General features: G+C 40.8%; 1 protein-coding gene across 1 annotated transcript in view; it reads left to right on the top strand.

Annotated features, from left to right (window-relative positions):
- LOC125309637 (voltage-dependent L-type calcium channel subunit beta-2-like) overlaps positions 1 to 22263 on the top strand; it is an 81259-nt gene that overhangs the window by 43733 nt on the left and 15263 nt on the right. Inside the window, 6 exon segments of the mRNA XM_048266695.1 lie at positions 2736 to 2784; positions 2786 to 2864; positions 6933 to 7013; positions 10894 to 10952; positions 15177 to 15286; positions 16097 to 16248. Of these exon segments, the coding sequence (XP_048122652.1) occupies positions 2736 to 2784; positions 2786 to 2864; positions 6933 to 7013; positions 10894 to 10952; positions 15177 to 15286; positions 16097 to 16248 (530 nt within the window).

Genomic DNA, 22263 nt, shown 5'->3' on the forward strand with positions numbered 1-22263 from the left:
AAAGGTACTGGCTTGATGAAATTCATTCTGGACTCTCTATCCGACCACATAAAGACCTCGGGATACTTCGGTTTGGCTTTAGGGACCCTCTACTCCCTACCACGTAAGTGTAATGTTGTTTGGAACTGTAGAAGAGGTATAAAAATAGCGTTTTGTAGCGGCGAAATGACATGCCCGGGTCACTTCCAGGATAACAAGTTTTGACTAAAAACGGTAAAATCGAACTTTCTCAAAACACACCCGAATGACATGATTTGGATGTCAACTCAACGTATGTACTCCCAATCATCGGTAAATTGATCTAAAGTGCATTTTACTCCGGATAATTCCTTTAATACACAAACTGACACAAACACACACTCTCTATCTCAACTTAATACACACACAAACACCCTGTTTCGGCTGCCTTGTGATGCAACATTAACCCTTAGAACCCGATTGACGCAAAGTGCGTCAAAAAACACACCCTTTCTTCTCTGTTACATTGCCCCGCGACTGTTCATCATAACGAGATAAAACCTTTATTTTATGACAGAGAAGAAGTGGGGCTTTCCAAAGAGACTACGCACTTGTCTGTACGATCAAGTATGAAAATGTAAAAAAATCATGAAATTAAATAAAATTGCATCATATTTAAAGTCTATACTTCTCGGCGTTCACCTGCGCACCCATTACTCTCGTTTGAATTACTCGCGAACCCGTGATCGCATAGATATGGCAAGCATATCAGATGAAAGAGGAGAAACAGGGCTATCCATTGCTACCATGGATATCGATCTTTCTGGCTTATAAAAACAGACGAAGTGATTGCAAAATATTAACGTCATGTACACAAACCAACGCTGCACACCCATTACTCTCGGAGTAATTACTCGCGGACCCGTGATCGCATAGATATGGCAAGCATATCAGAAAAAGAGGAGACACAGAGCTATCATTTGATACCAAATACATCCTTCTGGGTTATAAAACAGACGAAGTGACAGCAAAATAATAACTTCATATAGCTGGACTTACCCCACGTTTTTGTGGCAAAGCATGTTTATAATCCAACGCTATCGTGTGTTTCTCTATGGCAAAACATGTTCATAATCCGTTTTGAGATCCTAAAATTCCTGCATGGCATCCAATTCAAGGCTCACATTGCATCCCAATTTGTTCAACAAAGAAACACCTTTGCCTTTACTTTGTTCAAGGCAATGCAGTAAAAAGTTGAGAATCATCATGAGTGCATACACCATAGTCAGACATGCTAACAGGCAAACTTGGGTCAAGTCAGGTCAGATCAGTTCGTGTCACAGATATGGAGCACAGAATGGTCATTTTTCATCACTAAATAAAAAATGGCATTTATTTCCGTAAATCACACACCACATATTTCTGTAAATTGCTCAGCCCCAGAGTATCCCTCCAACATGGCAATTATATTGCCCGTTTCAGGACAGTCTGCCCTACACACACATGAAATGCATGTAGAGCTCTGAGCTTGCTGTGGTGAGATACAGGTCAAAATATAAGAATTTTTATAATATGATTTTTATATTTTAATTCTTTAAAAATCAAAATAAAATCAATGCTAGTACTAATACATTAAATGATGGCAGATCTGGATAGCCTAGACTCTGCTGAAAAAAACAATATATAATATGTGTGTGTGGCACTTACAATGACCAGAATAAATCCTTATGAATAAAGGTAGTGAAAATGCCCTAAAAACAGCTTAGGGTTCTAAGGGTTAATGAGTCCAAGACAACAGCATTTCAAAAGTCGACTTTGAATTTGTTAATACAAAAAATGTCTAGGGGTTAAATATAATGAAAAAAGTATTTGAGCTGGATGTGTGCATGCGTGTGTAGTTCAGTAGCTGAAAATCAAAAATGAGAGTGACAGAAAGATGGGAGGAGGAGCGTAAAATGCACCCTGTATGTACGAAAACTGCCCATTAAAGCGTACGTCTATTTTGCACCTAAATATTTCCACCCACTGTGTATGGTCGCACTAATGGGATGTCGGACTAACGGGATGTTGGACCAATGGTCTGACCCCGGAGCAAGGCGTTATTTACCCGATGAGCTAAAGGTTTGATAAATACGATGTTAACATAACTGTCATAGCATGCGGTTTCTGCGGGTTCATCATGGTGCTGATAACGCTACGTTTGCAAATATACGTACATCTGGCCGTGTGTATCAACACACACCCAAACACAAGGAGATCTACGAACACATGTTCACACAGATGCATACACATGTAACGGAGGCGAACTGAGTTAGCGTGCTAGTTGCCCGTGTAAATCCTCACAGCCCTAACCTTAAGAACGCTTCTAACCGCTGAGTTGGAAGCCTGGGCTTTTAGCTCAGTGGTTAGAGCGTTCGACTCCCATGCTGGTGTGTGTGGAGGTGTGCGGGTTCGAGGGCCATGAGTGGTGGACGAATTACGACCTCTGTTACACACACTCATCCACATACACACTTATTCATTCGTTTTCATACATGCATACACACATTTTGTGGGTGCGCATACACACACACACACACACACAAATGTTTGCCCCATTAATGACGTAAGTCTCATCTGTGTGCTCATCTTCATATGATCAAATTTAATTCATGCAGATTCATTTTGCATTATTCCACTGCAGTCCCGAGGATCTCCCCTCCCACTGCAGCGTTGCCATGTGTGTGTTGCATAACTATGTGCCTGTGTGTGTTGTGTGTGTGTGTGTGTGTATTTAGCCCTGGACATTGACATCACAGAGTTAGAATTTGAGGAGATTGATGCTCCCCCAACGTTCCCCGAAGACCAATCCAAACTCAGCCCCGCCCCCTTTAGCCAAAGAGAAACGAATACCCTTCTTTAAGAAGGTAACCATGGATACACTTCCTATCACTCTGTGTCTAATGTAACCACGGATACACTTTCTATCACTCTGTGTCTAATGTAACCACGGATACACTTCCTATCGCTCTGTCTACTGTAACCACGGATACACTTCCTATCGCTCTGTGTCTACTGTAACCACGGATACACTTCCTATCGCTCTGTCTACTGTAACCACGGATACACTTCCTATCACTCTGTGTCGACCGTTTACCTGCCCGAAAGCTGCTGCTCTTGCCACAGCAATCACACACACACACCACTATTCTCTCTGTAATACACACACACACCATGTTATCTCTGTAATACACACACACACACACACTGTTCTCTCTGTAATACACACACACACACCACTGTTCTCTCTGTTACAGACACACACATAGATAGATAGATAGATATAAAATAATGTTAAATAAATAAATCACCACTCTCTTTGTAATACACACACACACACAGACACACATACAAACATCATGGCTCTCTCTCTCTCTCACACACACACACACAGACACGCTGTGCAGTGCTGCACTCTCTGGGTTTGTCATCAGGTTCCACAACTGAATCGCATGCCTACTCATGCATACTCACACTCCCCTTCCTTTACTCCCCTTCTCCTCCTCCTCCTCTTCTCTCCTCTCTTCTCTCCTCCTCCTCTCTCTCTCTTCTTTCCTCCTCTTCTCTCTCTCCTCCCCCTCCTCCTCTTCTCTCTCTCTTCTTTCCTCCTCTTCTCTCCTCCTCCTCTCTCTCTCCCAGCCAAGCTGAAGCAGAGGTCGGTAAGTTCTGTCTGCTTGCCCCCCCCCCCGCCCCAAACCCCTGTAATATTGCTTTACCTAGGAGTGTAGGTGTCTACTCATGCATGCTTGGCTTTGCTTGATCTGTCACTAAAGGCCCTTTAGACAATGCAACAGGCACTATTGTGTTCTGCCTTCCTTTCAGTGGTGCGCACCATGCCATGATGAAGCAGAGCGTAGCCATGATGGGTAGCTTCTGCATGAAGCAGAGTGTAGCCATGCATGCTGCAGCTAAAGTATAGGGCTGTTGATGCACTAACTGCATTGCACCTAAGGGGCTTTCAGTGTCTGTAAGAGTTTGGTTATGTGTGTGCATGTGAGTTCAACATGTCCTTCAAGACGTTTCTATAAGCTCAGTACCGTGAGAGCACAATGTCTCATGACAACATCAGAACATCTCATGACAACATCAGAACATCTCATGTAGTCTGTGTCCTCCATGTGTCCTTGACCAACCCCAGGCTGAGGACACAGGCCACAGCTCACACATTAACCTAGCAGAGCCACTAGAACTAGAAATATCACACATTTCATGTTTGATATGCTTATATTCAGTCAGACATTGTTTCTTTAGAGAGTTTCCTCTCATGCATATTAAACAGGGATATTGGAGAACTGCAGAATGGCATGAGACATGTTCTATATAGAGGTTTTATGGGACATATCTTTAATTATTTGTGTCAATCTATCTTTTATTCTATGTGTCAATCTATATGTCAATAATTACATAAGTTAATATACAATTCATTATTTTAATTTATAGCAGGCAGCATGGTGAAAGGTTTTTTTGCAAAGAAAGAATTATCAAAAGCTAATAAATTAGTAAAATTACAGTAAAACTTTAATCTTCTTAAAGTAAGCAACTATTACATTTAGGAGCAATGCTATTTGAGGGTGTTGTGTATAAACTGCAGGACAGTGTTAGGACAGCAAGTTAAAAAACAAAACCATATTAATACCATATTAACTGCCCCATGTATTATTCTCATAGCTGAAGAGGTATAAACCTCGGCTGACAGCACCCATTGCAGGTCTACGGTGCTGCTATCCGCTTTTGCTCACACGTCTCATTTACAAGTTCCTCCATGATTATAGCTGGTCTGGGCCGCATTCTTCACAGACCAATCAGAATTTTGTATACTAGAATCCTTCAAATCGTCAATCTATATCTAATTATATAGTTCTGATCCAATTCCTCCTTCAATTATTGATGCATTTATTGAATGCAGAGAGAGATTGGAGCAGAGGATGAAAGATAGATTGACACATACAATTAAAGATTAAAGAAATCCTAAAGAAAAATCCTCCAGAGTTCTCAATTGCAATGCAAATTAAATCCTCTCCACCATAATCCACACAATTTAAACTCATCTGGAAGACATGGTTTACTAACTGCCCACCACACATCTGCACTAATGTGGAGTTTAGTATACTAACTGCCCACCACACATCTACACCACACATCTGCACTAATGTGGAGTTTAATATACTAACTGCCCACCACACATCTACACCACACACATCTGCACTAATGTGGAGTTTAATATACTAACTGCCCACCACACATCTACACCACACATCTGCACTAATGTGGAGTTTAATATACTAACTACCCACCACTACACTAATAAGTATACTCCCACATCTACACTAATGTGGAATTTAGTATACCTAACTGCCCACCACACATCTACACCACACATCTGCACTAATGTGGAGTTTAATATACTAACTGCCCACCACACATCTACACCACACATCTGCACTAATGTGGAGTTTAGTATACTAACTGCCCACCACACATCTACACCACACATCTGCACTAATGTGGAGTTTAATATACTAACTGCCCACCACACATCTACACCACACATCTGCACTAATGTGGAGTTTAATATACTAACTACCCACCACTACACTAATGCCCTACCCACATCTACACTAATGTGGGAGTTTAGTATACTAACTGCCCACCACACATCTACACCCACACATCTGCACTAATGTGGAGTTTAATATACTAACTGCCCACCACACATCTACACCACACATCTGCACTAATGTGGAGTTTAATATACTAACTGCCCACCACACATCTACACCACACATCTGCACTAATGTGGGAGTTTAATATACTAACTGCCCACCACACACTACACCACACATCTACACCACACATCTACCCACACATCTGCACTAATGGGAGTTTAATATACTAACTGCCCACCACACATCTACACCACACATCTGCACTAATGTTGAGTTTAATATACTAACTGCCCACCACACATCTACACCACACATCTGCACTAATGTGGAGTTTAATATACTAACTGCCCACCACACATCTACACCACACATCTGCACTAATGTGGAGTTTAATATACTAACTGCCCACCACACATCTGCACTAATGTGGAGTTTAATATACTAACTACCCACCACTACACTAATGTGGAGTTTAGTATACTAACTACCCACATCTACACTAATGTGGAATTTAGTATACTAACTGCCCACCACACATCTATACTAATGTGGAGTTTAGTATACTAACTGCCCACCACACATCTACACCACATATCTCATTAATGTGGAGTTTAGTATGCTAACTACCCACCACTACACTAATGTGGAGTTTAGTATACTAACTACCCACATCTACACTAATGTGGAGTTTAGTATACTAACTGCCCACCACACATCTACACCACATATCTGCACTAATGTGGAGTTTAGTATACTAACTGCCCACCACACATCTACACTGATGTGGAGTTTAGTATACTAACTGCCCACCCCACACATCTACACTAACGTGGAGTTTAGTATTTTAACTTCCCACTAATGTGGAGGATAAAGTTTACAATCTACATTTCACCATCAAGTTATGCTGTGCGTTGCGTTAACTATTTTTTTCTCTGTGCGTATGTGTGTGTCATTTTGTATGTGTGCTATGTGCTTGCTATTCTTTTGTGTGTGAGTGTGTGTGTGTGTGTGTGCTTTCTCTTATGATGTGTGTGTGTGTGTTTGTGTGCTTTCTCTTATGTGTGTGTGTGTGTGTGCTTGCTCTTGTGTGTGTGTGTGTGTGTGTGTTTGTGTGTACGTGGTTGCTCTCTTGTATGTATGTGTGTGTGTGTGTGTGTGCTTGCTCTTTTATGTGTGTGTACATGCGTATGTGTGTGTGTGTTTGTGTGCTTGTTGATTTTTGTGTGTATGCTCTTTTATGTGTGTGTGGGTGTGTGTGTGTGTTGACAGTCAGAGCACATTCCTCCTTACGATGTTGTTCCTTCCATGAGGCCAGTGGTGCTGGTGGGGCCATCACTCAAAGGTTACGAGGTAAAGCACACACACACACACACACACACACACACACAAACACACACACCTCACATACACACACACTAGGGGTGTAACGGTACACAGAAGTCACGGTTCGGTTCATACCTCGGTTCGGACATCACGGTTCGGTACAATGGAGGCAAAAGCAAAACAAAAATGCAGAAAGCAATTTTTTTTTATTGTGCATGTATCAGGCTGTACCACCTACTGTAGTGTCATACAGTCTCTTCCCTGAGCTATCTGCAACAGCCTGAAGTGTGTAAGATGTAGGCTAAACAGTACAATAAGTACCCATACTCCATCTGTAACTTGTAAACAAAATAAGACAATGAGTTATAAAACTGAAAATAGGCCTACAGCATCTCTTATTTCTGAAAGTGCAAATGACATAGAATAATGATTTTTAAAAATCCACTTAAGCAAGACCTTCAACATCTGTGTTGAGTTGTATATGGAAGGGTCTACAATTTGCCTCAATATTTTCAGTGTGTGTACAGTAATAATCAAGGCTACTAACTGTGAAAATATCACACTATTTTGCCTTATTTTAAAAAACAAAATTGCTCCTTTCATTTCCTAAACAGACTACAACTAGAAGTCACGTGACTTTGCCCTTTGACGTTAACTCACATAGACTGTTCTATATATACAGTCTATGTTAACTCACCGTAGCATGGCTTGTTTATTAGCCTAGTTAGCGTTGTCACTTTCTTTTACTGTCTATGCACTAAACACTACCAGCTCCTCATGTGAGAAGTTACCCCAACATAAAGGTAATTACCACACGATTTACATAGCTTTCTGTCATTACGAAATCATTTCATTTAAGCCATAGGTTTTGGCCCTATTTGTATGTGTATCAAAAGGCTGCTGAAGCGCATGGGAATTTTTTTTTTCTCGTTTTAGTGATTGGTAGCCTACATCATCATCTGGTTGATGGCTTCGAATATGTGTAGCATATATTTCCACTCACATATATAACAACTGCTGAACAACGCCGACACACAGTTGCATCTTATCCACCACTCTCTTGCCTGTACTACTGTAACTGAAGTTCACAAACTTTCGATCTTAAAGACCAGCGGATCTTCTAACTCTTGTGGGTCGCCACCTTAGTGCTGCTAATGACTGACTGACTCGACCGACGAGACGACCTGACAAAAAAAAAACATAGGCGCCAATCAGAGCTAAGGCGAGGCTAGAGATTAGCGTTAGGTGTCGCTAAAGAACTCCCGTAACTCTCGCTGCTTAACAGTAATTGCGCATGACATTAATTAATCCGCATACAAGTTTTGTGTATTTTTATACCGTATTCTCCGTGGTAAATTCAAGCACCGAACCGCGGACGCCTGCATCAAGCTTCGGTTCAAAAAAACTACACGAACCGTTACACCCCTAACACACACACACACCTCACATACAGCACACACACACACACATACACACCTCACACACACACACACACACCTACACACACACACCTTGGTTTTGGTTATAGCCTACCATGCAGTGTGACAGTAGGCCATTTCTGTAAAACAAACTAATTTATTTGTGAAACTTTATGCAGTAGAACAACACGCAACTAGGCATGCAGGACATAATGTTATTAGGAGAGAGAATGAGAATAAGAGTGCAAGCACACACGCAACCAGCAAAGGATTAGCTAAACACAAGACAAGACTTCAAGGTCATGGACATCCATTTTTCCTTCGAAAACAGAAATGGTGAAGGCAGCAAGGCAGGCAAGAGAGATACATTGCTGGTCAAAACGTATAAGCATAAGAACTGGTTTATAATGCTGAATGAAGCACAACGCTTTACTGAAGCACATACATACACTGTTTAAAGTCACAGACACAATGAACCAAAGTAACTTTTATGCATGCACAAACCTATATGGCCTATACGTACCGGTAGATATGGCTGTGTAGCCTGTGTGCCATAACATTTATGCCTGCAGCCACCTGCTCACTAGCCTAGAAATCTAGATGCACCCTAGCGGCAGCAATGTGGGTCTGGCTCATCAAGCTACCTAGATAGATAGAGATAAATAGATACTTTATTGATCCCCAAGGGGAAATTCATCTGCTCACGGCTGTAGGCTAAAAGTTTAACATGGGCAGGTGGCATGGGCAAAGTATCAGCATTATTTTACTTAGCGACTTGTCAATAGGTCTTGTACCTATTCCAAAAAAGCTGTCCCAGGTCAGTATATAAAGCTATCTATTGCTTGCTTGAGGTCTGAAATTGCACTTACTCAGGTTGGTGTGGAGGGCTTAGTCTACCACTGCCGCGATTTGTGACAAGTTACTGTATGTTGGTCGTGCCTGTTTTGTGGCTGTCATACTTTTAAATGGCTTCGTAAGAACATAGAACATTGCACTACTGCCATCTTCTTATTTCCCATATATGGCTTTTCCTGGAGGGGTGTCTTTATTATTTTAACTTCTCGCGTCTTCAGCTTCTTTAGCGTCTCCATCTCTACCTCTCCACCTCTACAGTCTCCATCTCTACCTCTCCACCTCTACAGTCTCCATCTCTACCTCTCCACCTATGTGGCAAGTAGGTCTACTGTATGCTTCAACCAATGATATCTTTGAAAAAGCAATTATGAGTTAAATATTGATGCTAGCCTTCTCGTGATACTTCAAGTATTTTTTAAAATAGATATATTTAATTAATTTTAACTGTCCTGGCCGCAAATGACCCGAATATCATTAAAATATTTTTTATATGACTCATAACCGCGGTCATCCGCGGTTGACCGCTTAATTTCGGACAGTCCGCGCAACACTGACACACACACACCTCACATACACACACACACACACCTCACATACACACACACACCTCTCACACACACACACACACCTCACATACACACACACACATCTCACATACACACTCTTTGTGATTTTATGTGCGTGACATTCAGGGCCAGATGTGCGTGATATTTTTGCGAAGGTAGCGATAAGCCATGGACACACCAAGCCAGATTAAGAGCACGCTGTCAGACCCAAGTTTCCGTCAGATTTATCAATCGTTCAATCCTTAAGTGTAAACTGCACCTTTCTCTGCCCTTCTCCGCCCATAAACGCAAATTTACAAACGTCCCAACTGAATGGCAGCGCCTACAAAAGCGCAGTTGAATAGAACTGATGACAACATTAAAAAAGAATCAAACAAGCGTTTAGCGATCATGAAATAATACCATACATGATAAGATGTCAACAAGCAGGGGAGATAATGAAGATCAGTAGTTCTACTCAAAACTACTTGTGTCGTAGAAGCTATGGAAGATTAATCAAATTTAGCAAGTAGGAAAGTTTAAGTGAATGACGCGTGAAAGTGAAAGTAAGACATTATCACGAGGCCAACCAAAGTTAAGGTTGCTTTTGGTAGTACAAATACTTTCACCACAAAAACTGGTGTTCTAAATAGCGATTCTGTTGTCTTTGAAAGGTTCTCTTATTGGCGCGTTGAACTGCAATGTGGATTAACACCTACTTTTACAAAGGCGGAAGTATTTAGAAGCAGAATAGGCGTGGCTTTCAGGAGCAGTCTTTGTACATACCACAATGGAATACATAACTAGGCTCTTTACTCTTCCCCTCCCATTTGTTTATAAGCTCCCACTTTCCCCTGGATCCTCCCATGAATGCATATGCATGACATGACAATCACAATCTGCCACTTTCAGCTCCCCGACAGGCAGTTTCTTTTTTACATCATTAAGCCCTGTTTGTACATACCTGCTCAATGATTTTACACGCATTCTTGGCAAACAAATCGCCTGAGCATAAAGCGTTGAGCATCTGGCCCTCAGTGTGTATTAGGGCTTGTTAGGTGAGCAGAGTGTATTCTCTTATTTTTGCAGGTTACTGATATGATGCAGAAAGCACTTTTTGATTTTTTAAAACACAGATTTGAAGGACGGTGAGTAATGACGCCTGGGTAGTGTGTGTGTGTGTGTTTGTGTGAGTGTGTATGAATATGTTTGTGTGTGTGTGTGTTTGTGTGAGTGTGTATGAATATGTTTGTGTGAGTGTGTATGAATATGTTTGTGTGTGTGTGTGTTTGTGTGAGTGTGTATGAATATGTGTGTGTGTGTGTTTGTGTGAGTGTGTATAAATATGTTTGTGTGTGTGTGTGTTTGTGTGTGTATGAATATGTTTGTGTGAGTGTGTATGAATATGTTTGTGTGTGTGTGTTTGTGTGTGTGTATGAATATGTGTGTTTGTGTGGTGTGTGTATGAATATGTTTGTGTGTGTGTGTATATGTGTATATGTGTGTTTATGAATATGTTTGTGTATGTGTATGTTTGTGTGTGTGTGTGTTTGAATATGTGTATGAATATGTTTGTGTGTGTGTTGCGTGTGTGTGTGTATGTTTATGTGTTGTGTGTATGTGTGTTTGTGTGTAGTGTGTATGTTTGTGTGTGTGTGTGTTTGTGTGTGTGTTTGCGTGTGTATGAATATGTTTGTGTGTGTGTGTGTTTGTGTGAGTGTGTATGAATATGTGTGTGTGTGTTTGTGTGAGATGTGTATGAATATGTGTGTGTTTGTGTGAGTGTATGAATATGTTTGTGTGTATGTGTGTGTGTTTGTGTGAGTGTGTATATATAATGTGTTTGTGTGTGTGTGTGTGTGTGTGTGTGAATATGTTTGTGTGAGTGTGTATGAATATGTTTGTGTGTGAGTGTGTATGAATATGTGTGTTTGTGTGAGTGTGTATGAATATGTGTGTGTGTTTGTGTGAGTGTGTATGAATATGTTTGTGTGTGTGTGTGTGTATGTATGTGTGTGTGTGTGTATGAATATGTTTGTGTGAGTGTGTATATAATATGTGTGTGTGTGTGTTTGTGTGTATGTATGTGTTGTTTGTGTGTTTGTTTGTATATATAATATGTTTATGTTTGTGTGTATGTGTATGTGTGTGTTTGTGTAAGTGTGTATGTATAATATGTTTGTGTGTATGTGTTTGTGTGCTTGTGTGTATGTATGAATATGTTTGTGTGTGTGTGTGTTTATAATATGTTTGTGTGTGTATGTATAATATGTGTGTGTGTGTGTGTATGTATAATTGTGTGTGTGTGTGTGTATGTATAATATATGTGTGTGTATAATATGTGCGTATAATGTGTGTGTGTGTATAATAATATGTGTATAATGTGTGTATAATATGTGTGTGTGTGTATGTATAATATGTATAATGTGTGTGTGTATAATTATGTGTGTATGTATAATATGTTTGTGTGTGTATGTATATATGTGTGTATAATATGTGTGTGTGTGTATGTATAATATGTGTGTGAATATGTTTGTGTGAGTGTGTATGAATATGTTTGTGTGTGTGTGTGTATGTATAATATGTTTGTGTTTGTGTGTTTGTGTGAGTGTATAATATGTTTGTGTGTATGTGTTTGTGTGTGTGTATGTATGAATATGTTTGTGTGTATGTGTTTGTGTGTGTGTATGTATAATGTGTTTGTGTGTGTGTGTGTGTTTGTGTGTATGTATAATGTTTGTGTGTGTGTGTATGTATAATATGTTTGTGTGTATGTGTTTTGTGTGTTTGTGTGTATGTATAAATATGTTTGTGTGTATGTGTTTGTGTATGTATAATGTGTTTGTGTGTGTGTTTGTGTGTATGTATAATATGTTTGTGTGTATGTATAATATGTTTGTGTGTGTGTGTGTGTGTGTAATATGTTTGTGTGTGTGTATGTATAATATGTGTGTGTGTTGTGTGTGTGTATAATAATATTTGTGTGTGTGTGTGTGTGTATAATATGTGTGTGTAATGTATAATATGTGTGTGTGTGTGTATGTATAATATGTGTGTGTGTGTGTGTGTATAATATGTTTGTGTGTGTGTGTATGTATAATATGTTTGTGTGTGTGTGTGTATGTATAATATGTGTGTGTGTGTGTGTGTGTATAATATGTGTGTGTGTGTATAATGTGTGAATATGTGTGTGTGTATAATATGTGTATGTGTATAATATGTTTGTGTGTGTGTGTGTTTGTGTGTGTGTGTGTATGTGTGTGTGTGTGTGTTTGTGTGAGTGTGTATGAATGTGTGTGTGTATGTGTTTATTGTGTGTGTGTATAATGTGTGTGTTTGTGTGTGTATGTATAATATGTGTGTGTGTGTGTATGTATAATATGTTTGTGTGTGTGTGTTTGTGTATGTATATGTGTGTGTGTGTATGTATAATGTGTGTGTGTGTGTGTGTGTGTGTGTGTATAATATGTGTGTGTGTGTGTGTGTGTGTATAATATGTGTGTGTGTGTGTGTGTATAATATGTGTGTATGTATAATATGTGTGTATGTATAATATGTGTGTGTGTGTGTGTGTGTGTGTATGTATAATATGTGTGTGTGTGTGTGTGTGTGTATGTATAATATGTGTGTGTGTGTGTGTGTATAATGTGTGTGTGTATAATATGTGTGTGTGTGTGTATGTATAATATGTGTGTGTGTGTGTATGTATAATATGTGTGTGTGTGTGTATGTATAATATGTGTGTATGTATAATATGTGTGTATGTATAATATGTGTGTATAATGTGTGTATGTATGTATAATGTGTGTATGTATAATGTGTGTGTGTGTATAATGTGTGTATGTATAATATGTGTGTATGTATAATATGTGTGTGTGTGTGTGTGTGTATGTATAATATGTATGTATAAATATGTGTGTGTGTGTGTGTGTATATGTATATGTGTGTGTGTGTGTATGTATAATATGTGTGTGTGTATAATATGTGTGTGTGTGTGTATGTATAATATGTGTGTGTGTGTGTATGTATAATATGTGTGTGTGTGTATGTGTGTGTGTGTGTGTGTGTATGTATAATATGTGTGTATGTGTAATGTATAATGTGTGTGTGTGTGTATGTATAATATGTGTGTATGTATAATGTGTATGTATAATGTGTGTGTGTGTATAATGTGTGTGTGTGTGTATAATATGTGTGTGTGTGTGTGTGTGTATAATATGTGTGTGTGTGTGTGTGTGTATGTATAATATGTGTGTGTGTGTGTGTGTGTATAATATGTGTGTGTGTGTGTGTATGTGTGTATAATGTGTGTGTGTGTGTATAATATGTGTGTGTGTATAATATGTGTGTGTGTGTGTGTATGTATAATATGTGTGTGTGTATAATATGTGTGTGTGTGTGTGTGGTGTAATATGTGTGTGTGCCATGTTGCAGTATATAGTTGTAATGTCAGAATTGTTCTTCTTTTTTCTTCTCTTCTTCTGTTACTTCTTCCCCTCCATCCCCCTCTCTCTCTATCCCTCCATCTCCCCTCTCTCTATCCCTCCATCTCCCTCTATCCCTCCATCTATCCCTCCATCCCCCTCATCTATCTATCCCTCCATCTCCCTCTATCTATCCCCTCCATCTCCTCTATCTATCCCTCCATCTCCCTCTCTATCCCTCCATCTCCCTCTATCCTCCATCTCCCTCTCTATCTATCCCTCCATCTCCCCTCTCTCTATCTATCCCTCCATCTCCCCTCTCTCTATCTATCCCTCCATCTCCCCTCTCTCTCTATCCCTCCATCTCCCCTCTCTCTATCTATCCCTCCATCTCCCTCTCTCTCTATCTATCCCTCCATCTCCCCTCTCTCTATCCCTCCATCTCCCCTCTCTCTATCCCTCCATCTCCCCTCTCTCTATCTATCCCTCCATCTCCCCTCTCTCTATCCCTCCATCTCCCCTCTCTCTATCCCTCCATCTCCCCTCTCTCTATCCCTCCATCTCCCCTCTCTATCTATCCCTCCATCTCCCCTCTCTATCTATCCCTCCATCTCCCCATCTCCCTCTCTCTATCCCCTCCATCCATCTCCCTCCCTCTCTATATCCCTCCTCCATCTCTCCTCTCTCTCTATCTATCCTCCATCTCCCTCTCTCTATCTATCCCTCCATCTCCCCTCTCTATCTATCCCTCCATCTCCATCTCCCCATCTCTATCTATCCCCTCCATCTCCCCTCTCTATCTATCCCTCCATCTCCCTCTATCCCTCCATCTCCCTCTCTCTCCATCTCCCTCTCTATCCCTCCACCTCCCCTCTCTATATCCCTCCATCTCCCCTCTCTCTATCCCTCCACCTTCCCTCTCTCTATCCCTCTATCTACCATCATCAGGATCTCAATCACTCGTGTGACTGCAGATATTTCTCTTGCAAAGCGCTCTGTTCTAAACAACCCCACCAAACATGCCATCATAGAGCGCTCAAATGCACGCTCCAACCTGGGTGAGTCACACATACACACTCCAACACACTCCTGGGTGAGTCACACACACACTCCATCACACTCCTGGGTGAGTCTGGATTAGGCTAGAGGGCTCTTGTTTTGAAAGCTCTTTGCGGGAGCAGGGTGGATGAGAGAGGTGCGTTTGCGGGAGAAACAGATGGTTCACTGCACTCCCGCAAATTAAATATATGCGTAAAAATAACATAGAAATGATTGAAGTAGTGTATATAATTATAGTTGAGCTGGCTATTGTGTTATGCAGCATTAAAAAACGGGGTTTCAGCATCCTAACTGACGGATATTGTCGTTTATACTACTTGGGTTCAAGTATTTCCTGCCGCTGCGTTGCCAGAGGAAGAGGAGACCACTAGGCTACTTCAGCTAGAATATTACCATTTAACGAACACCCCGACAAATGGCATATTATGTTCAAGTCAGAGAGATACAGAAATGTCTACGTGTCACACATTTACAGAAAGGCTAGCCCAGCTTAGCTAATGAAATGTGTACGTTAATGGGTGGTCACACACACACACATGCATTCACACACACACACTCTCACACTTCTCTAATGGGTGGTCACACACACACTGACACATACATACACACACACACATACATACACACAAACACACACACACACAAACACACACACACACTCACACTTCTAATGGGTGGTCACACACACATGCATACACACACACACACTCACTCTCACACACACACTTCTCTAATGGGTGGTCACACATCCATACATACACACACACACACTTCTCTAATGGGTGATATTGTCTGTGTGTGTGTGTTAGCGGAGGTACAGAGCGAGATTGAGCGCATCTTTGAGCTGGCCAGGACGCTGCAGTTGGTGGTGCTGGACGCGGATACGATCAACCACCCGACTCAGCTCAGCAAAACCTCACTGGCACCCATCCTAGTTTACGTCAAAATATCTTCTCCAAAGGTACACACACAAACACGAAAAGTAAATGCACACAAACATGCAACACATTCCTGCACACACACACACACGCAACACATTCCTGCACACACACATGCAACACATTCCTGCACACACACACGCAACACCTTCCTGCACACACACACATGCAGCATGTAGAAATGAACAGACTGGAGCGGGCTTGAATGAGTGTGGTAAGGCTGAATGAGTGTGGTAAGGCTGAATGAGTGTGGTAAGGCCAGTGTTGCCAACTATTTCAAATGCAAAGTAGCTAAAACCAGCTCCAAAAGTCGCTAAATGTCGCTACATGATGTCACACACTAATTTGCATATCAATTACGTCACCAGGTCGTGGACCCAAAAAAAAAAAAAAACGGTGATGGCCCTTTAATACCCCTTTACAGCTGTTTGCTTTTCTACTAGGCCTACTGAAATAGGCAAATTTAATTTAATATACTTGTATTGATACACTTTAATTGATACACTTTACATTTCTGTACATCTTGTCATAGTATTGCCTACACCCGAATTAGCAATAAGTGGCTGAAAATCAGTAATTTCCAACCTATTCTCAACTACTGCATTTGCTTTGCACAGCTTGAAGTATAATTATAACTTCACCATAGGCTACACACAATTTAACCTTACAACAATGGCTATTTTTTGGATTTATTTAGTTAATGTCACCCGGACAGGCCGACAGATTTTTTTTCCCTTCAGCCAACAGTCTGTCCTGCATTGACAATATTGAGGCTACATAGCCTAAACGAATGCTTTAGGTTTTTCTAACTTGTATGCTCGATTTTGAACTGATCTGCTTGTGAATAAAGTTGTAGCCTACTTTCCTCTGTTGAACGGTGCTGGAAAGCGTGTCCCTGTTTCCCTGTCATCATGTCATTCTCGTCTCGTTGACTCTGGTTGTAATCTCACCCGAAGTTGCTGCACCTTCCAATAACGTTGTCTGAGCTGTTAGATCTATAGAACATCTACTTCTGTGGATAACATGGGCTGATACTACATAGGCCAGTCATTACTTTTATAATCATGGGAGAAGCGCTTTGGGCTTAACTTCGATTTAGGCTAATTCACAAACTAAACAGGCATGAGACTCCTATACAGCACAGCCGAACTCACTGCTCACTCAGAAGAATAAAAAGGGACGTTACATGCCATCACATCAGAGTCTCAAAAAGTCTCCAAGAACGCCAGAAAAAGTAGCTAGATTTGTCGCTAGTCGCTTTTTACAAAAAAAGTCGCTTGGGGGGTCTGAAATCTCGCTAAAAATGGCTACAAAGTCGCTAAGTTGGCAACACTGTGTAAGGCTGAATGATTTTTATAAACAGATATTGATATTATTGATATAGATATTGCAATTTAATTTACAGGGATTTTAAATGCCAAGTGTTCCTATATTCACTATGTAACAGCATTCCACCAATTCAATAAATAAACACACTTCGGTCTCAAAAATTCCCAGGTATGCCTGCAGTAGCCCGCAGACAGTTTTTGTTTTATACAGTGGGCAGTGCTTCGACTTGGCCAGCCTTCCTCGCGGTCCGTGCGTGGGATCACGCGGTATCACGCGACTTTAATTTGTATTTTTCCAGTGACGCTGCAACGACGCTGCAACAACCCAAACAACCGGCAGAGGTCTCAAGTGAGCAGGGTGTCTCGTAAAAAGAAATGGAGCCTGGAAAACCCTACACAGACTTCACTACAGACTTTAGCAAATGAATTTAGAAATAATTTAATAGCCAGAAATATGCCTGCCTTGCCCTAATAAAGAAATATTTGGTTAACTGCGAGTGAATCCCGTTTGCAGCCGTGAGAAGAAACGCAGGACAAATTAAACATTCTGGTTTCTCCGAGTGCAACGATGATAGACAGACATCATTTGGACAAAATATAGAGCATATTAACCTCCGTTGCTCAGCCAAATGCCTTCCTGTTACGTCCTGTTATCACGGAGTTATCACGGAGGCGATAAACGATTTTTGATGGTCACAAGTTCACTTCATTAGCATTTATTTGTGTATTTATAAGAGTGTATGTCATAGCATAGAAATCTCGACGCGCCCAGGGCTAGTCTAGCAACTCTCCGTTGGCTTGTGAGCTCCAGAAATCGAAACTTAATCAGGCCAATGAAATCGTGTATAGAGTCGTTAGGTGGGCTTAACATAATGATTGATGGCAGAGTTGCAACGGTTTGGCTTGAATTCCCTGCTACTTGAAAACAAATAAGATGGCGAAGATGGTTGTTATTGGCGAACAGTGTGACACGAGTTAAGCTTTTATTAAGTTGGCAAACGTTTGAACTAGCCAACTAGCTCCGCTTGTGGGAAACGCATGGGACTCATAGCACTGCCGCTGTCCCATTAAGTGCGTGCAGGGAATTTGAAAGACAACTGATTATCCCGCCCCTCGGACTGAGCACTGCGAACGGTGAGTGCCCAGACCCTACATTTTAATGTGGGTCTGGCTCGTCAGGCTATGTTTTTCATTTAAAGGCTTGACATCACATTGCATGTTTGTTTGTAATAGATGCAACCGCGAGATACGCTTGTCATAGGCGCCGATACGGAAAACATTGAGCACCCACGTGTGCCAGCTTACAGTCACGGCTAAATTTACATTCATTTAAAATCAAACATCGCAGTTTATGTTAAATTCAGCATCTCTCATAATGTGATTGGCTATGTTGCTGTCAATCCCCTACTCCATATACTAACCACCAATGAGAGCGTCTCTCGTATGAAAATTCCTGACACTTCCCATCTGAAGAATTAATGCAAGGCTTTGTCGGGTCTTCAGCCCCGAATGTTTAAAATGTATATAGCCCTGAATATCATTTTAAAAGTAGTCTGACAAAGCTTATTGTTTTGTGACACAGCTAAACACTGGTACCTCATAGCACGTCTATAACATAGCCTAGGTCGTCGTCTCACAAAAGTAGCCTAGGGTCTCCACGCAAATCTAGCCTACAACACGCTTTATGCACAAAGGAGAGAGAGCGCGCGCACAGGTGCTTTATGATTGTTGCCTTCTGATGGTATCTTGCTAATTCACTGAACTGCATTAGGTGACACAAATGGTATTGCCTTTATTTTATAACTGTCTGAGCAACTATCAGGCCTATGGTTTTGAAAAGTCAGATGTTCCCTGACAAAGACATTTGAAAATTAAGAATGTTTATTGACTTGAAAAATACACAAATTTTTGCAAACTCCCTTTATTCAACCCTTGAAGACATCACGGTCTGGTGCGCTATGTAGATCGTTTCTCGTACCATTTAATTTCTCAGAATTTAGGTCTACTAGGCCTACAATAACGTCATCACCAAATACATCCTTAATTTTTAGTTGATCAACCACAAAGAGTAGCATAGGCCTACTGTGCACAGTGCACTGACGACTGTAGCAGCCCAAGGTAACCAGTTGTTGTAGATGAAGGGCAACCACTTGTTTCAGATAGTCTGGACAACATGTTACCTGGGTGTTGCCTACGTTATTAATTAATGGTAGCCTACAATAGTTAATGTATACAATAGTTGTATCACGTAACATATTAGTTGGCTCAAAGACTAGGGAATCAGGCTGGAGAGAGTCACGCGTGTGTTGCTTTTGCGGGATCGAATCCAGTTTAATGCTAGTTTTCAAAACATATTTTTTTACATGTCTTTTGTCCGAGTGGCTGTAATGTAGCCGAGCGCTCGTGGCGTTTGAAATGGCGACTTCAAACCGCCTAAAACAATTTGTTTGTGAATGTCTGACAACTGCTGCAGTGCATGCACGCGCAAGGAAACCAGTAGGTGGAGAAACCAGAAGGCACACAACACCGGAACAATTTTAAGGCTATTTCGCATAGGCTACTCAATGGTGTTATTTCAGATGCATTATAGCGACCCCCACTCACCAGGGTTAGGTGGAAGGTGTTAATAGACGATTGGCGTAGCCTACAGTGGACTAGGGCTGTCAAAATTGCTCAAAATGACGCTTCGAATATCCCCTAAAATAAACACACATGTATTCGAACATATTGTAATATCTAGGCTATATTATTTTACATTATGTCAGTGACGCACATCATGTCATCTGTTTTAAACTTTTTGTATGGTTATTGCTTGACAGGGGGGATCCCAAGCAGCTTTCAGCCATAAGGCTACTTTGAGAACATTTCCTAATTCACCCGACACTGATATTAAAAATGTTGAAACTATTTTGGCATAACCTATAAGCAGTTTAATTAAATGTAATGTTAGTTGTAAACAAATGGGCTAGTTGGTGAGGCTTGGCCTCACAGATGCGCTCGTGCCTTAAATGGCACGATTCACATTGGCTGGGGGGCAGGGGGGGCCATCAGACATTTGTTCCCAAGGGTCTATGAATTGTTAATCCGGCCCTGCCCCCAACAAACGCAACTTTCTACCTCTGAGACAGCTTAAAAGAAGTCGAGAGGACTCCTAACTCACTAAGACCTACTTACTGTAGGCTGCGCAAACCACAGGCCTTTTTTTGGGCAAGCCTGCATTCGAGGCAGGCCTTCTGTTGAAGAATTTTATATAAATCCTGCGCTAACAGTAATCCTCCTACCCCCCGCTACCACAGCTGTGGATAGTGTGGCATGCACACGCTTTATGTCTCCTTGCAAACTAGGTCTTCAAAAAATAACAACTTGCCAGATATGCCTTCATATCTTTGGGCTTCATTCAGCATTTTGTTCTTCCACTGGAAATTACTCTTCTATATTTGCTGCCTGCTGCATCCTTTCTGTTTGTATTGTTTAGAAAACGTTTGACGTCTTGAGTTAATGCATTAAACATTGTTTGCTGGTAACCAGCCACAAATAGCCTACAGATTCTTCGTCGTATGCATTCTCTATTCTCTCCAAAATGTGCCCGTTCTATAGGCTGGCCAAGTGCGTAATTCTGCGGCATAAAGCAGATGTATTTGTTTATTGTACAGAAAAATAAAAATAACCTGTCAAGCAGTCAATTGACTACATTGCAGTCAATAAGTAGGGCAAATTAATATACGAAACCAAAACGTGGGTCATAGTTGTCTTAGCCTCTGCTGTGAGGCCAAACCCATGAACAAAGACGCATTGACATCTGCAATAGAGTTTTTTTGGCAAAACAAACTCACAGCCGAACGTTGCAATACATACATAGACCATCTGGACAAAGTCATCAACAGAGTCAAGGGAGAGGCAACTGGCATGTGATCTCCCCACGGGCCAATGGATGTACAAGTTTTCCTCCCTACGATATTTAATCCAGTGTTTTGTCAATCCAAATGTATTTTTGTCAATTTTTATGATAAATGTACTTTTTGTATTTATATCTTAATTGCTTTATACTCAATACTTGACCAATGGCTATTGCATCTGTCTATTGAAAGTGAGAATGTGGCAAGTGATCTACTGTATAGGCTTCATAAAATAAAATAAACAGATTGCTAATGGCCTACAAGCTGATCTGGGGTGTGTTTCCCATACAACTACGGAGTTTTAAGGAGTTTATTTAAATAACACTTGCCTCTGCATCTGCTACTATACCGCTGCGTCGACGTTTCTTCTGTGATTTGAGAAAAGCCCGTAAAAGTCCTGGCAGGAAGCGATTACATCAATGTTTTTTGGTATATCCAGTTTGGTATATCAGTTTTTTGGTATATCCAAGTGTTTACAACTTAGTGTTAACTAATAATTGTTTCAAACTGGGCTACGAACAAAATATTAGTGCATTCCTGATCTACATCCTTATGCATGCTTCCTGCCAGGGCTTTTATGGGCTTTTCCCAAATCACGGAAGAAACGTCAACGCAGCGGTATAGTAGCAGATGCAGAGGCAAGTGTTATTTAAATAAACTCCTTAAAACTCCTGGTGCACTTACAAACTTTCTAATGCCTCGTTATTGGACTAAAGGTCATAGTTGTACTACTGTAGAAGTTTCGTACCATTCAGGGCATTATTAGTGGGGTAATTTACGAGATAAAAGTTGGTTCCATTACGACTGCAGAACG

Source organism: Alosa alosa, chromosome 16 (genome assembly GCF_017589495.1).
Source record: "Alosa alosa isolate M-15738 ecotype Scorff River chromosome 16, AALO_Geno_1.1, whole genome shotgun sequence".
Lineage (NCBI taxonomy): Eukaryota > Metazoa > Chordata > Actinopteri > Clupeiformes > Clupeidae > Alosa > Alosa alosa.